General features: G+C 45.3%; 1 protein-coding gene across 1 annotated transcript; it reads right to left on the reverse strand.

Moving 5' to 3' along the window:
* Positions 1 to 3,742: 3,742 nt before the first annotated feature.
* LOC119175010 (uncharacterized) lies at positions 3,743 to 16,494 on the reverse strand. The gene is made up of 6 exons (XM_037426172.2): positions 16,390 to 16,494; positions 14,611 to 14,800; positions 11,671 to 11,897; positions 6,600 to 6,834; positions 5,005 to 5,370; positions 3,743 to 4,030 (listed from the first exon to the last, which is right to left on the reverse strand). The coding sequence occupies exons 1-5, from the start codon at positions 16,402 to 16,404 to the stop codon at positions 5,009 to 5,011; spliced, it is 1,029 nt and encodes a 342-aa protein (XP_037282069.2). The 5' UTR covers positions 16,405 to 16,494; the 3' UTR covers positions 3,743 to 4,030; positions 5,005 to 5,008.
* Between the last annotated feature and the right edge of the window lie 1,489 nt (positions 16,495 to 17,983).

Consider the following 17,983-nt stretch of genomic DNA (forward strand, 5'->3'; position numbering starts at 1 on the left):
AAAGTCAAATCATTGTCAGCGCGGTGTCCTGTCGTATACGACAGGACACCGCGCTGTAAACATGTATGTATGCCCTAGTATTCTTCCACGTTCTTGTCGTGCTGTAGCATAACGAATCAGCATGAACTGACCCAGTTTACTTCCCATCTAAATATATTAGCACGCCTCCCGCAACTGTTATTCCCGCCTTAGGTCATTAGCAGCTAACAATAATATATCACTCGACATATTCCGCTGTGGCTGTTTAGTTTGACATCAAAAATAACCATGTTCGTTACCTAAGGACTTGATGTTTGTTGTCGGACTCGAAGTTAACGTAGGCGCTTCTAAATGGCACATGACGTGGTTGGGTAATGTATTCATTCAAGTTGCTGAATATGTACACATCACCAAGATCACCTTTCTTATGGGTAGCAGGCCACTTCATCGCATTATACGGGAATGTCAGGACGAGTGAAGCGGCAGAACGCACTGATGAACACCTCGCTATTCCATAATTCAGCTGTGTTCTGACAACGCATGAACAAACTCTGCAATAAACTTTTGTTAGCGTCGTGATTAGATGACATAAATACGACTAGGCGTATTCATCAGAGATGGGCAATTAATTAAAATTCATAGTTCTACTGGTGGAAGGAGACGTAAAAAAATTGTTTCATTAAATTTATGTGTAAACTTGTGAAAAATTGGCATTCATTGTTCGAAACATTCTGCGTAAGTCAAAGTAACGTCTGAATGAGCATACTTTTTATGTCTAAGACAAACTCTTAGATAAGTCTATCCACGTCATCAACTACAACAATAACGGCGACACTCCACGAGCAAACTGAGAAACAGGAAAAAAAATACACGAAAAAGAAACTGAACGAGTTTAACTAAGAATGACTGCCAGTTGGGCGTGTTGGTTTTAGCACTTCACCGACATGAGGTTAACCAAGCAAACAGTTCTGTCTGCTTTAACTACATTCTGAGATTGTGTGAGGGCAGAACAGATGGGACGGATGGAAGATTTATTGTACCACTCCATAAAAAGATCCCACCTAGTGTCTGAGCCCTAACTAACTCTACCGTGTTCGATCTGCGTTGGCTGTAAATTTATTTCGTAGCACACAGCGTGTTTAATTATAGTTGGCTGTATAGAGGCAGGTCTTTTTTTCTGCATAAATTACATAAAAATAACAAAACGATGGCAGTACGATCATGTCGGGTTAGTTGTTGATCGATCATAACATGGAAAGAACAGTGCGCGTTTTGACAAACAAACCACACATGTACCCTGTGCTCAATTCTCTACGTCCTCGTGAAATAATCGTTGTTTTGACCTTAGTATGGATCACTACATTAACTAAAACACCGATGAAAGACTTCTGTTGCGTACAAAAATATTTTCATTATAATAAAGAAAGTGGCTGGTGACCGCAGGTAGCTCTGCTTGTTTTAATGGTATCTTCACGAGTTTTGTTTTCCATGAGAAAAAAAAACAAAAAGAGGGGAGGGGCGAAGCATGCAGGAAAGGCTGTTTCAGCTTCAGCAACATGAAACCTTGGGAGAGGCGAATCATGCAGTGTGCTCTGCTCTTTTCCGCAACAAAATTGCTTCTTATTGGCGATGAGAGATAGAAGAGGAAGACCGAGGCAATTTGACACATAGTTTTGAGATAGATTTCTACGACGAGACACCAGTGGGGGGAAGGGTGCCAATACTGAAACCGGGCATGTAGGGAAGAGAGTTTCCACTCCATTAACATTGTCCGACAACTGCGTAGGAATGCAGCTGACCCTATATGATGTTTTCTTTTTTTTATTTTTCCCTACCTGCATAGTTTCAGTTCTCCTACGGCACGTTGTGTTTCAGCTGCCCTGACGCCGTTGGATATTTGTTGGGCGAACTGTTGTCTACTTTATATTCAGCGGATCGGGAGCTAGTAAGCACTCCACAGATGTTTTAAAAAGTCGTGTTTCAAATAGATGGTTTTACCATATATATGCATGTTTGTGTCTGTCTTTAGATTAGAAGCTTAAACGCCTTGATGAATTTCGTCGGGGAATCTTACACCCCTCTAACCAAAACATATTATTTTAGGCATCAACAAAAAACATTTAAGAAAAGGAAAGAAGACAACCACCAGTTTGTAGCGGGAAGCCACAACGAAATCCATACGGATTTCTCAGAAACAAAAGCTTCTTAGTTGCCGAAAAATTCTTCCCGGTCCATGGTTCGAACCCGGGACCAACGACTTTTCGGGGTGGTCGCTCTACCAATTGAGCTAACAAGGAAGCTAGCAAGTGACAGCGCGAAGTCAACCGACAACTCGAAGCACATGGACACCAGTACTGCAAATGAATTCTGCAGAAACCAGCAAGGTGGAAAAGAAAACGCTGCTACAAACGAGTGGTTGTATTCCACCCTCTCTTAACTCCTTCGCCATCTTGCAAGTTTCCGCAGAATTCATTTAAAAAAAACCCTTAACTCATACTATGTACTTTGTGTACCAGTGGCAATTACTTGGATTGACCGCTTTTTTAGGACCAATGCCAGTTCATGATATATCTGGAGGACGACATGATATACCGACAAGCCGAGATCCTAAGGTGTTTCACTCCTAAAACAGGAAACGTGGTATGTTGTAGAAGAGCTATAATTAATGACCTGAATTAACGGCCCGTGTAACGGCCCGTGGCCTGTATGTCTTTGTGGCCTTGCAGAAGCGTAATCCACTATACCACATCTCCACACGCGTTGTATCTTCCGTGTGCGATTGAAAGCGTGCGAGGAAAAAGGAACGTGCCGCCATCAATCGTCGACAGAAATGTCCAGGACAGGAGAGAAAGAGGGGGCTGGTGGCTTCGGCAAGAACTAGTATACATTAATCCGTGGAACAATGTCGCAAGCGTGCTCTAATGACAGGGATCAGAAAACGACTCGTACGTTGGCACGTGCTGGGTCTTGCCACTGAGTTTGCGTTGAAGTGATACATAGCACGTAGGTCTCTGCGCTCGCACGATTTCGTCTAGTCGGATGCTACAGGAGTTAGCTGCCAACAATACTTCGTACACCACTCCGATTCGTTTCGGCCGCATTCACTGCTTCGTCATGGCGGCCAAACGGACTTCTTAGTGAGACGACGGGTATTAGTGGGACGTTGTGCTAAGACGAGAGCGTTTAATGTCCGCTACTCGCGTTCGTCCGTTGCACCGTCCGTGCCCTGAAACGGTGCCAGCTGGGGCCTCTCTCCCTCACACTCCCTCAGCAATCACGTGATGGTTTAGAGGAGCATAGCAACAATTGCGCCGCCACAGCTGTGGCCCCTCTCCGTTACACTCTCTCATCAACCCGTGGTTACTGAGAGAGTGTGAGATAAACAAAGAAAGAAAAGAAAAATAAACAAAATAATATAGCATAGTCAGGTGAATGACCATAGGCTTTCACCGATCACACTTCGGAATTTACAAAGTGGGCTTCAACGTTCTTGGCGTTGCAGCCAGCTGTCTAAGCAACTGCTCTCGCCACTTGTGACGTCAGACACACACTTGAACATACACGCGCGCACGCCTGTAAGGTCACCGCAGCGTTTATGTACGCTTGGTGAACATAAATATACGTAAGCAAAAGAGTTTGAAACATTTTGAAGGTTTGAAGGTGGCATTATAGGTCTGTGCGTGTGACTAGCAACTCAGTGTCAATAAAGACACCGTACCGACTAGGCCGCACCGTAGAATTAACTGGGCAGAAAGGGTTTCGTTTTTTTACAATATGTACAAATGATTTTATTAACAGTCACGGTGAGCGGGGCCACGAATGGTCCCGCGGGCAGCCGCGGGCGCGCGATGTCAACAATATATTACACGATCTCGGAGAGCATGGCCCTTGTGCCTTCCCGTGCGAGCTTCGTTCGAGGGCGTTCTTGCGCTGAACTGTGGTGGGGGTGCTCTCGGTGCACTGGTCTGCTTGCTTTGAGGGAGGCAGCCTCGCAGTGTTCGCTGCGACGACTGCAGCGGTCGGCTGGATCACAGAATGGGTTTGAGAAAATCTGCAAGAACATCGAAAAAGATTTGTTGCGAACTTAGAATTCTGTGAATTCGAATTATCGCGATCTAACGAGTGAATGAGTGGCACCTGTGGTATACTCGAATATGCTAAACATTGATCGCTTTCATTTTATTATCGCATATTGTTTCTACGCTTCTAGAATAGTATAAAAAAAGTGGGACGAAGACAGAGAGATCAGCGGAGCTTTTCTCTTTTTTTTCCTGCTCCCATTCCGAAGTACATATGGCTCTACATGCTCCCTCTTTTCTATCTAGTTTTGTTTTTCTCGTTTCGCTCGTTTTCGCTCTACTAGTTCTCTTGATCATTTCTCTCTTTCTTCCGTTTATTTCTCTCCGTATTTCTACCCTTTCTCTCTCTCTCAATTAGTTCTCTCATCCATCGGAGTTATTAAATCCCACCAAGAGAAATCGTCGTACGCCCCCTGGAAATGAAGCAGAAGATGAAGAGGACAAAAGGATCGCATACTCGTCCATGATGATGATAATTTTCACGTTACGCTATGCGGCACACCGACAAGCTTAACATCACCGCTGTAACGTATTTTCTAACGTCTCCTTCAATTCCTTACCTGTTAAAAAATCACATTTTCAGCCTTGCTTTACCTTCGTCTAGCTCATATTAAAGTGGGACACTTATATCTACACTTAGTGAGTGAAATAATCCTTGGTTTGACCTTATCTGTATCCTCATACACGCACGAGACAAACACATTTTACTTTCCTTGTTTTTTGTTCCTATATTATTACGGAACAGCACGCTTAAAATATGAGGTGGCTCGTATAAACAGCACTTCAACTGGGTACAAATAGCGAGATGTTCGGAGCTAGCAATCATGAGCTCAGTTTAAGTAGAATGCGCAAACCGCGTTCCGACGATTTTTCGTCTAGCTGTCATTTCATGCTCCTGCAGCGAACAAATTACTTCAAGTTCACCCGGAGGCACCAGTTGACTCACCCTTTTATTGCCATCCACCGTGTCCTCCGTGGCCGCCGCCACCGCCTCCGCCGTAGCCGCCTCCGAATCCACCGCCGCCGCCGCCTCCTTCGGCGACCTTGACGACCTCGACGCTGTGAACCTGCGCACCTCCACCGCCGCCGCCGTGTCCGCCACCGAAGCCTCCGCCGTGGCCTCCGCCGCCTCCCGATGAGTGTGTCTTGGTCTCCTCGTGGACGGGAACTGCCTGAAGGTTGGCACCACCTCCTCCACCGCCACCATGGCCTCCACCGAAACCGCCGCCGCCGAAGCCGCCACCACCATGTCCTCCGCCGAAACCGCCGCCGCCGAAGCCGCCGCCGCCGCCATGTCCTCCGCCGAAGCCGCCTTGACGGAAAAGGCGGGAGTTCGCAATGAACGTGTCGTTATCCTAATTGTTTGACATATATTCACCGGCATATCTATGTGAGTTTTTCTTCTCTCTTTATCCTTGCTAGAACAACTTATCAAAGCACGCCTCTCTTCCGGTTAACCTTCGTACCTTCCTTCTTTTACATCTCTCTTCTCTTCTCGCTAGAGACTCTAAGCGCGCGACTTCAGACATGCTATGCGATTTGTCAGTAATTCTAGCAAATGTTGCCTCCCTTATTTCCACAGTCTCAGTTTCACGTGTAAGATCACAAACTTGGTAAAGGCTACTTAACCTCCTTCCCCCCTTTCTCAATTCCCCTTCAATCTCCAGTATTAGATAAGTATAGCTTGGAAGTAAAAAAAACTTCAATTAGGAGAAGGTCGTGAAGGGGAATTCAAGGTCTAATTTGTAAATGCCTTCGGTCCAGAGATCTGCTGGCTTTCGCATCCGGTGCACCTGATAACGTAATATAGCTCAGAATGGTGGCGGCTTCAGCCAGATCGTATGTCAGTGTGTCGGATAAATGTTTTAACAGTACACTTTTGAATGAACCACACTAAACAGTGGCCTAGCTTAAAGTTTTCATTGTTTCTCTGTCGCATTTTGCTTAATTTTTCAGTGGGTTTCGATTCACCCTGTTAAGTGTGGCACGAAAAATGTTTCCAGTTTCTCACGCATCACATAACTTCTCCGAATCGACATCTCTTTCCAACTTACACCAAACAATACCATTCACCTTAGCCTCTATTTCTTCCTTATATTCACGATATTCTTGACTAAATCCTAGTTTTGTGCTAATTCTTGTTTTTTTTTTTTTTGCAGCTCGTTGTACCTCCCTCTCCATTTTCTTTTTTTTTCAGTACTTCAAGGACTAAGGTCTGTTTAATCAAACATCCGAGTTTGTAATCGTCCTACTAAGGAGCAAAGGGCATGGCTTGTAATGAATACGTGATCGGATAAACATGGCTTATAATGGATACGTGATCGGATAACTGCCAGCTTCTTACAATGGTCTGCGTGTCTGTTCGCGTTGCGTCTCTCAATGTGACGTTATTTCTCCTACGGCAACGTTACACGTTTATATTACTGCATAAAAACTCTTACACAAAAAATCTGAAGGCACGCTATCACGTCCGGCATGTATTTCAAGTGCACCCCCCCCCCCTTCCGCTTTTTGTTTTGTCTGTTCGTTTTTTGCACTCACCTCCGAATCCACCGCCACCACCGCCTCCACTGGATACGGCCTTGACCTCGTAGACTTCGTGACCGCCGCCGCCGCCGCCTCCGAAACCACCTCCGGCACCGCCGCCAAAGCCACCACCGAAGCCGCCGCCGCCTCCTCCGCCACCCTGAACTTGGGCTTGGCCTTCCATGGCGACGATGTAGCCTACGGGACCGACGCGAGGCCTGATCGGCTTGCTAGGGAACTTGTTGGGAATCTGTGGACCAGGAAAAAAATGAGGCGAATGTGTCATTTATAAAAAAATACTTGCATTTCAATCATTGCGGTTAGGCCCACATCTTCTACAAGCATCCCAGGTGCGACAGCCACATCTTTAATAGAGGGGAAATGCTATAGGCCTGTGTACCTTTAGGTGCACGTTAAGCCCCCCCCCCCCCCCGGTGGTTGAAATCTCCGAAGAAAGTCACTACGTCCACGCTAATAACCATATCGTTGCTTTGTGACGTAAAACCCCAACAATGAAAATGATATTCTATGGCAAGCTAAATGTCCCTAGCGTTTGAATTCGTGTGTGTATGTGTGTTGGTTCTTTACCTATTCTTTTTTCATTCTTTTCTGTCTTGAATTTCGTTTTCTTTCCGCCAGTGCAGTGTACTAAGCCAGGTAATATCTGGTTGTGCCACTGTTTATCTTACAATATCCTCCTGAAATTTTATCTCCAGATGCCCTGCTTATCTTTGTGCACTTATTCCTATACACTGCGTTAGCCTTGATTGTTTCTTGACCAAGAACGCTGATGTACCGCCATTCAATTCGTCGTGCTTGTTTAGTTTTTTTTTTTTTTTTTGCTCCTCTTTCTACCTTGACTGCATTACTGCGCAAGCAGTTTCCTCCCCTCAATGCTTGATGAATGGAACACCTCCACCGTGTCAAGACCTTAATCACATGTTTGCGTCATGACCCTACTCAATTGATTGACCCTGCTCAAATGAAGCAATTGTTGCTTCGTCGCATTAAAAAGCTAGGAAAACCTGCAAGTAAAGACATCATGTGCTTGATCATTGTAAGAATGGTATGCCCTTTATGAAAGGTTGAGGCAATGTTACATATGGCATATTCAGTTGGCTGATCTGGTCCTCTGGCTCGGAGTTGCCGGATGCCGAGGCAGCTCACAATCGGAGCTCGCGAAGCAGCGTACCAACCGAATATGTCGACAATCTCAGAACAGCTAGCAGCGCGCCTGTAGCGCCACCGTGAAGCTAGCGCTGAAAGCTTCCGGGTAAACATTCCTCTGCCGCATCGACAAAGGGCGGTGATCAGTTCAGTGTACATCTGTGACATGTCTGGGCGTGGCAACAGCCTTCTGAGCTCAGATCAGTCCGGTAATCATGATCGCCCTAGCTGCCATATTCAAGGCAAATCATTGGCTATGTACGAGCTGCTGTAACGACAGCATTGACGTTTTCTCCATCATCGCTAGTTGCCTGTATTTTGACATGGCGCATTTATAGCTTGGTAACTCTAGAGCGCTAGTATATTTGAGGCACTATTGTAAGCGTGAACGCACGTGCACGAAGTGTTGCGCGCCCGGCGATGTCCCATTTCGAAATGCGCTCGCAGGTGAACCGCGCTGTTGGCGCGGTTCACCTGGTTCACCTGCCGGCAACCACGTGATTTACCGGTCTGTGTCACGTGATTCGTCCTCCCGGTCAGATCGTGCCATGTCTCACTTTTAAGTCAGAGTGGCCGGGAACGCTCCGTCAGAGGCTGGCACTTCTAAAGGAAAAATCAAATGTAGTCAGAGTGCTTGAATTCTACGAACCGAAGGTGCAGTCACTCTTCGGAGCGCTCCAGAACGCTCGCAAACGATCAACCGAATACGCCGTTAGAGAGTGAGCGAGAAGCAAAAAAAGACGTTTTTTTTTTTCACCTGTACAGGTGGAAAAGGGTAAGAACAGACAGAACAATGGAGGAGGGGCCGAATCCTGCATACACTTAGGAGAGCACATCAAGTCTATTGGTGGTAGGAGAGGTGTGTGGACTCTCAGTATTTCAGTGGCGCTTTCCTTACCTTCTGTGCCTTCTAGGCACCTATTCCCGGAGCAAGGAACTGTCTATGCTTTATCTGCTAACACGGCGTACAAAGCACAATCAGTCCTCTCCAACGAAGACTCTGAACGGTATAGGGGTTGCCCGTTGCCCACGTGCCGCGTCTTCTGTGGCGGAGAGCCGGTCCGTGTCAACCGTGAGGTCAGTGCTCGAAACGACGACGCCCCTGGAGCGCTGCTCGAACCGCCATCGTCCTGTCGCGTCCCGCCCGAAGAGATGGACCCGCAGTGCCACCGCCGAGAGCGATTATCCCGGTCGTTATGCGGAAGTTATTACGAAGCAGCTGACTCGCTGCTATATTCTCTCGGCCGGATATCGCCCACATTTATATCGTCCCGGCTAACAAGGAAGATACAAACACGCACACACAACAAAGACACGCCGAGCACGGTATACCGGGTGCATCCTGTAGGTGAAGCGTAATTTTTTTTTCAGTTATTTTAGCTCGCGTCGAGCGTTCTTATTGTGAAGTTCGCGCACGAAGGGCGATATTCGTTTTGAACAAGTTTGCTTCCTTTGTGGTTCTTCCGCAAGCTCCCAGCCGCGTTTTCTCCCTCTTGCCTTTTACGTTCATCTTGTTCCCTTGAGCAATGCCGCCAAGCTCCCGCGATCGTGAGCCGTGTGCCATGTTTCCGCCTTCCACGGCGAGGAAAAAGGAAAGGCTCTTATCGTATCCGACTCGCTGCTCGCTCCCGGGTTTGTCAACATAGGAAGTGATGTGTAGCCGTTAGAATAACTTTTTCGGGGACAGAGCTATCGTACAGATGGATGTTTTGGTACACAAAGCACAACCTCTCCAATATTTTGGACAGTAGGTGGCCTCTTTCAAAAATGGATATGGAAACACAAGAGAAATCTGATCATTACACAACTTGCACACTGTTCTTAATTTGCGGCTTACGAATTCGTCCTAAAATAAAGTTCCTTATAGAATCAAGGAGGGAGAGTTTCTTTTTTCCGCATGCCTAAGGCCAAAATAGCTGCTTGTCAAGGTCAGCGAAAATAATGTATGGGTATACGAAATGGCACTTTTAAAATAAACTACATGATTCAGTTTGTTTCAAACTATATATTGTAGTTTGCTTCTTTTTTTTCTTTTTGGCACAGCGTATATTGGCACACCGTATATTCTTAGGACTTTTAAAAGTTTAGAAAGGCAGCTGCGGTGCTTACTCTGCAAACGTTACATGCGAAAAATCTCTCTTCCAGGGTTTCCCCATAAAGGTCGATGCATTTAGTGAGTTACATTTGATACGGGTATTTTTTAACTAATCAAATAGGCGGACATACACGCAGTGGCCGTCGACAAAATCATCAAAATCTTGGTCCCCATCGGATTATACCACAAAATCAGCATATGATAATCTAAGTGTTGTTCGAATACATTGTTTCATATCAAAGTACATTATCAATCTTTTCAAGAGTCATACTTCAAATTTTGTGTGCTGATGTTATGGCTAAATATTCAAAGAAGTCCTATTGCCCCTACAGTAAGCTTTGGAAGTTTCTTAGTATTTATTGTTCAACACAAAACGCTCGCAGATTGTCTAAATGTTCTATCACTGTCCTTGTGTTTCCAGCATGATTTCTAATGCCAGTTATATATGCCGTCCCGATATCAGCGCCACACCTTGACAGCTCTGGAAAGTCTAGGCATAATATTATACTACTCTACTTTCTAATTTCATTATAGGTGGCTATAAAATGTAAGTTGTTTTGTTTATATCAAACTTAGACGGAAAACAATTCGTACGCATAGTTCTTAACAACTTATCCGTAAAAATTTAACGGTAACTTATTTATTACGTCGTGTTGTGCCAACTCTGGTCTGGAAACAAGCCAGCCTTGTATACGCGTGCAATGGTGAGGCCGACAGCGCAGTGGTGTAGCAAGAGGCACCACCACCAGAATGAAGCACTTTTAGTGGTCAGTCTGCAATTCATACTTTATATAATGATCTAAGTTATAGGCATTTTGCTTTAAACACAAATCGATTTTGTTTTCACAATTGACGAGGAACAGCTTTATGCAGTTATTCTATAGTAAAGTGTGAAGTGCTCTCTATCACTTTCTTTTTTTCTAAATACGCCTTGACTGACTCTTTATTGCATCCAATCTTCGTGACTGGCTGCAGCATTCTACTATAAATCATCTGTTTTTTGTGTTTTGTTTGCTTGCTCGTGTTTGTTTTCTAAATGCATCAGGTGCACATGCTACTGTTCCGTATAGTGACATCTCGATGTCACTGGTACGTAGCGATATGTATGAGCACTTCTTTAAATTAGCCTGGTGCTAAAGCACCATGCGTTCGAGCCGTCTCTAAAGCCACAAGAACGCTGCGGCAGCAACTGCTACGTGTGAGGGACTTTAACAATTAGGGGCTGGAGCAACCACGGGTTCCCGAAATGGCGCAAGAACTCGCTTATTAGGGGGAAATGGCAGTGATTACTGAGAATGTAGCGTGGTTCCTGTTCACCAGTTCTATTCACCCCAGCCCCGCCTTTGTGGAAACGGAGTATGGTAAAAGTTGAAATGAAGATGTACTTGAACTAACGCGCAGTGCGGGCAACCGCTAGTCTATACGTTTTCTATCTTTTGGGCGTCAGCTGTGAGATTGGCCATGAAATACAAAAAAATACGCACACACCACATCACCTGAAAAGCTGTGATCTGACTTCAGGAATCACTTATTTGTTTTTGTTTTCGCTTCTGGTTTATGTTTGCTCAACTATCGTCTTCTTTGCTTTTTTACCTTTTTTCGCTTTGTGTGTATGTTCGGATTATAAAGTTGAAGCTTGCGTTAGCGCACCGTTTTTTGGTGTTCGTTTGTTTGTGTCCTTATCCTTACCCAGTTCTTCTATCCTATTGTTGCTTGCTCACACAAGCCGGCAAGAAAAGTGATACGACAGATTGCCTCCCCATCTTCAGTTCGGCATTTAATCTAGCTCGCTTCGTCGCATTGCGTGCTCGAATAACACAATACCTGAACGTGCTGGAAGTCGATGGGCACCGAGCTGGTGTCGACGTGGGCGGTGAAGCGACGCAGTGTGGTGACTACCCTGCCGCCGCCTCCCCCTCCTCCTCCTCCGCCACCGCCTCCTCCATTCTTGATGACGATGACGTTGGCGGTGTCTCCACCGCCTCCTCCGCCACCACCGATGGCGCCACCGCCGCCGCCACCGCTGACCACGGTTGAAGGAACTTCGATGGCTGTGAAAAAGTTGCGACACCCCTCTCTGAGGCGTTAGAACATAATAGAAAGTACAGGGTCTGGGCATGTTACGTTCGTTGAAGAAATACCGTACTCGCACGGGTATTTATAGATCGCTATCAGGGCCAATCCGCATTAAGTCCGGTCCGGGTCAGGTGCAGCCACACGGCCACTTTTAATCGCGATCATGTCCTATCAGGATGAAGACGATTATAATCTGCTGATTTAAATCCCGTTCCCAGATTGGAATTTGACTGACCTTAGCCCCAAACTCGCCCCGGATCAGTTTGGACCATATAGCAGCTAAGATTGTCGATCGCGATCAAGGCATCCAATTTTAATTGACTCTGATCATGATCTGAAATGCCAGTGTGACACCGTTGTAATAGCCTGGGGGCGTTACATGTTGAATCCTTAACGTCGCTCACAATACAATGGTGCTTACAAGCAGCTGCCACATTAGTTTTGTGGAAAACAGTGGTCCCTTCATTCTATCGCTCGGCTAAAAAAGCCTTGAAGGCGTGGATTAGCCCTCCTAGTATACGAGATTTTATATTAAAATATGTGATGTGACTTTTATGTATTTATTTATCTATTTATTTATTTACTTATTTATTTATTTATTTATTTATTTAGTTTATTTATTTATTTCATACTACAACTTGTGTTGGGGCCTATATAGAGCCATCAATATTTTTCCAGGCTTCCAACTCTTCTTTCACTTTTGAAAATATTCATTATTGGTTGTGAAACAAAAGTTACCTTGTGCCTAATTCAAATGTACAACTTCTGGGCATGGTTTTATTAAATATCTTTAAAGAATCACCCCAAAAAATTTTGATTATTTATCAGCGCTGTACCAGCTCCACATTGGAGACGAGCTTGCTTATGCAGCCTGGCCGCCTGTAATGCATAAGGTTGACAAAGAAACAACTATGAATTTTGAATTTATAATTTAAAGCTTGCCTTTTCTGGCGTTGCGGTCTAGTTATAGTTCGCCCTCATGTCACTCGTTGCGTATTTATTTTCACTTACCATTCTCCATTCACTCTTTATTTCCAAGCAGCAGTCTTAATCGAAGGCCTAAACTTGCCCATATATTCTGAAGCCCTCAGTAACAGTCAAATACACGATTAGTCAGCTCTCCTTTTCAATCTGAACAGGACAGTGTGACATGCCCAATTTCTCTGACAAATGGCGAATCTGTCAATGCCGGAAAGCGTGCTCCTTTGCAAGACGACTCTTATTGAGGCGAAGCCAACTTTTATTCGCTAAAGGGCTACGTATGGAGTGCGCATGCTGTAAAAATGGCTTGAAATTGACTCTCATTTTTGAAAAAGAGTCCTGAAGCACGCAATCCCCTGTTTTTTCTCTTAAAATACAGAGGCTGCTTCATCTATGAATGAACTTGTTGCTATTTTGAAAAGTGTGAGGTATTAACGCGAAGGCTTGGACGAGTTGGAGCTCCATTGCACAAGATACTGGCGTGAAAAAAATATACAAATAACAAAGCCAGTGGTCATAAAACAAAGCCAGTGGACAATAACAATAACACAAATAACAAAGCCAGTGGACAATAACAAAGCCAGCGCACCCTGGCCTCGTCATACGTTTATTTCTTCTTTCCTAATATTCTTTGCAGCAGTATAGGGAAAATAGAAAATGCATTTTGACCTTGGCTCAAGTTGGTGAAGTTTCTCTGACCATAAGTTGTAGCTATATAACAGCACCACCACTACATCGAAAGTCAACAAAATCGTGTCACATTTGCGCTAAACACAAACTAGCTATATTCTAAAGTATGTCATGGATTACGCGGCAAATTATTATACTCAAAATCAGCATTCAAGATCGAAAAAGGATCCCATGGCACTCGTGGAATGAATGCAAACTCCCACAGGTGGACCTTTTTTATATTATTCGTGTTTGTATTGATTCGGTGAGCGAAGCTAAATCAACTTAGTCGTGTGTCTACAGCAATAATAATAATAATAATAATAATAATAATAATAATAATAATAATAATGATAATGATAATGATAATGATAATGATAATGATAATGATAATGATAATGATAATGATAATGATAATGATAATGATAATAATAATGATAATGATAATGATAATAATAATGATAATGATAATAATAATCATAATAATAATAATAATAATAACCACGGAGTTTTATGTGCTAAAACCACCATGTGATCATGAGAGGCTTTGGAAATTTCGGCCACCTTGTGTTATTGTGCACTGAGAAACTTAGTACAGGTGCCCCTAGCATTTCACTTTCATCGGAATGGGAGCGCCATTGCCAGGATCAAACTGGCGACTTTCGGGTCAACAGCCGAGCGCTATAACCTCTGCTCTACCGCGGCCAACAGTGGCCGAAGTGTCCACATTGTCTAACTTTTTCTCCTTCTGAATCTCTTTTACATCTCTTTCGGCAGCTCTAGCATCTAAAATAATGACCGTCGCGAACCATCGAAACCATTCCTACCTAGAACAGGTAGTAGAGAATAAATAACGTTAATGTTAACCTTTCATGCTTCAATTGGAGCCCCAGGTTTCCTGCTTTGTTTTTCGATTTTTCTTTACCTCCTTCATTACACGTTGTAGTCATCTGAAAGAAATCAGCTACAATGCCCTAATTGTTGCTGGTTTCTCAATATTCCGCCTGAAAGAAAAGAAACGGGGGCGGCTAGTCTCACCTTGGACGCTGACGGCGTGACCACCGCCTCCGCCACCTCCATGTCCACCGCCGAATCCACCTCCTCCACCGTGGCCTCCACCGAATCCGCCACCACCGAATCCACCACCTCCGCCACCGTAGTCACCACCGCCACCTCCGCCTAGTCCTCCACACAGGGCCAAGCCCCAGCAGAGGGACAATATCAGGCCCTGTGGTGATCAAAAAGACGACAAAGGCGGCATATCAAGTGTCAGCGTCACTTCAAGTCATTATGGTGGAAAGCACAAAAAAAAAGTCAGACGCAGAAACCATCGAAGCAAGGCAGCATCTGTGTCATTGGCCTCTTCTATATGCTTATTTTATGTATCTCGTAAAGCCGATCCTTATTCGTCGAGCAATCTAGTTTCATTACTTCATTTGCCAACTCGAACATCACCTTCTACTTGAACTCTCGTCAATAACTATGGTGCAGTAAGCGCAGTAACGAAAATGAAGGCGATCAAATTTGCCAGCTCATCACGCACTTTATCTGCAATACAAATAGACAACAACACAAATAACGTGTATGCACTTTCAGGGCTCAAGGTAGCCATGCAGATAAGGCAAAAAGTTATTTTCAATTTAGCAGGAGGATGTACCAAACATGCCGCTGATTTAAACATTGCGACTGAACTGAAGGTTGCACCAGTACATTGAATGTTCACCTAACGGCTTTTTACAATGCTTGGTTTTTTTGCAGCTGTAATTGTTGCAGAAGTGCCAACCACCGGAGCTCGCTTTTGTCTCGTGGCCAAATACTTGCCACTGTTTCTTACACTGTGACCGTACAGATGGGCAACGAGGAGAACGGTACTGTGGGCGTGCAGGAGTGTACCAACCATGGAAAAGATACATCTGCTTAAGGTGTATGAATGGCAGACTGGACGTGTTCTATTAGCACACTTGAAGTGTACGGTGCTACAAAGACAACAGATACACGCACAGGCACTCAGCGTGTGTTAGTCTCCCTCTATCCGTTGTCGTCATCGCACCTTACACTTCTAGTACCTGCTTAGGGACGTAGTTGCTAAGCTTGTAGCATAGACGCGTGAGACATAAGGAACATGGGCAAGTAACCCTTCATTTACTATTTAAGGTAGAAATTTTTCAGTTTAGCTCATAGTTACTGAAATTTATATGGCAGAATAAGCAAAGAATAGCAAGAAATAAGATAGCTAACTGTAGAAGCTAATGTATTTGGCTTAAAATAACGCTAAGGCACCAGTGGTTGTGATATCGAGAAACCTTTCCTGAGAAATCTTTCCTAAAAGGACGCCCCCACTTCCTCAGCATTGTAGCTGCTCTATATGAACGTGATCGATTTTATCTAAAGGGAAGCATAGGGACACTTAGGACGCAGTATCTTTTTAAACTCGGATGTGACACAACTGCTGCCAAAATAATGGAGCCTCCTATGTTAAATAAGGAAAGCAAAGAAAGCACTGTTATCGCCCGGGCGACTGTTCATGCGCGCGGTGAGCTGACTCCTCCTGGCTCGTCCACAGTGGCAACGCGGCCCCATCCCGACTGGCTCTTCCTCGCATTGTCTACGCGCACGGCCGCGCTGGGAAAACAGAGAGGCGGCTTCGTTCGGCCTGCGTGTTTTGGCCGCCGCCTCACACGCCTTTGAATAGCGTGTCTGGCACGAGGCGCGTGCGTCTTATCCCGGCGGCTTCCTCCTCGTCGCTTCCTCCACACGACCGGTAGCCACCGCGCGTTCGTCGTGCGACGCCATAGGAAGCGACCACTTTCCTCTTACCTTTGTGATCGCCATGTGTGTGAGATCTCTGTGCTGCGCCGTTTGGGCTCCGAGGAGGCCTCGCTCAGCACTGATGCCGTGTCTCGGGTGGCAGGAGGCTTTTTATAAGGACTATGCTCCTCTCTCCTGATTCTGCGCTGGCCGCGCTGTCCTCCGTCCGGGCGAGGGGTCGCCCGGTGTCGAATGGTAGGGGAGGAAGGAACCAGAGCTTGTCCGGCGTACGAAAACGGTAAGGAGAGAAGCGAGCGTTCTCGAGGAGGACGCTTTCTCCGGGGAGAACATGAAGAGGCCGCCGGACCCACATTTTCCCTCTCGACGTTCCGTCCTTTGCCCCCTTTCTTGCCATTTCCCGGGTCCGGCCAGAAGAGGCACGCCAAAAGACCTCAGCGTCGACGACCCACAGAGAGATCAAGCAGAACAGAAGGTGTATCTATCGTTTCTTTCTTTACTTTGCCCCTCTCCCTATCCACCGCCGCCGCTGTGCTCTCTCAAGAGGGTGAAACGTGCGGCCGGGAGAAAGGGAAAGTGGCGGCGCTGCGAGAGGTAGGTGGCGAAAGCCTGGTAAGCGCAGGTTTCCGGATTATTTTCGCGCGCCTCGTGTAACGCGCGCTTCTTTCTATAACGGTGCTTGTTGCGTCACCTTTGCGCCCTGGTAGCGCGTGTTGCGCGTGAATAATAACATAATGAAACCGAGAGAGACCGTAAGAAATTCGGCCAGGGAAATGGTGATGGTAGTTTGCCGATCACAGAGTAGACTGTCCCGCCGGATCGACGACTTTTTCGTGCCTCAGTGAGAAGCATAATGCCAGCGTGCGTTAAAATTTGTTGTTTGCGGAGCTTCCAAATAACTATTGAAGCTTCCGCATTTGGATACGAGGCATGGCTCGTGCGTTTTATTTTCATGACTATTTTCTTTTCCTAAAGCCCAAGCGCACTAGTTTAGTGTTGTCTTTTTTTCTTCCCTTTGAACACTTTTGAAGGCAGCTCCATGACACGTAAGTTGAAAGACGTATAAGTGCATTTGCGTTTGAAAGGAACAAGTTTAGTTGGTCACTGTGAGGCATGAAACTCAGTTTGAGCGACTGCCTTCGGCCAAGTCTTTCCTCTTAACTGTGTTGCTGGTTTGTGCATGTCTACTTATAGATTCCGAGATATTTGTGGTCTAAAGCGCTGTAGCGAGCACACAGCATCGGCTGCTTTGTTATGTAGTCCCCAGTGTGACTGATCAGATGTGAATCCTCGCGTTTATTTTTCGTTTTTTTTTTCAATAGAACGTGACAACTTCATGCATTCTACTTGTTATGGTTGCATATTTATGACTTGGTGTTTTCACCCTGTGATAAAAACATAATCTGTGGTATTTCATTATTCATCGTAACTTGCCCTACCTTTTTCAACACTCTTTCATCAGAAAGAAACAAGAAACATTTAAAGGTGATACAGGGAAGTTACACGTCGTCAATTGGAAAGGGCCTACTTGTCTTTACAGCAACTTCGAAGTCTACTAGTAAGTAATAGTAAGTGGTATCATTGATCGAATCTACACAGTAACACTCAGGTGACGCAGTGATTTCTGATACTGCTCAGTGTGTTA

This window comes from Rhipicephalus microplus, chromosome 5 (assembly GCF_043290135.1).
Source record: "Rhipicephalus microplus isolate Deutch F79 chromosome 5, USDA_Rmic, whole genome shotgun sequence".
Classification (NCBI taxonomy): Eukaryota; Metazoa; Arthropoda; class Arachnida; order Ixodida; family Ixodidae; genus Rhipicephalus; species Rhipicephalus microplus.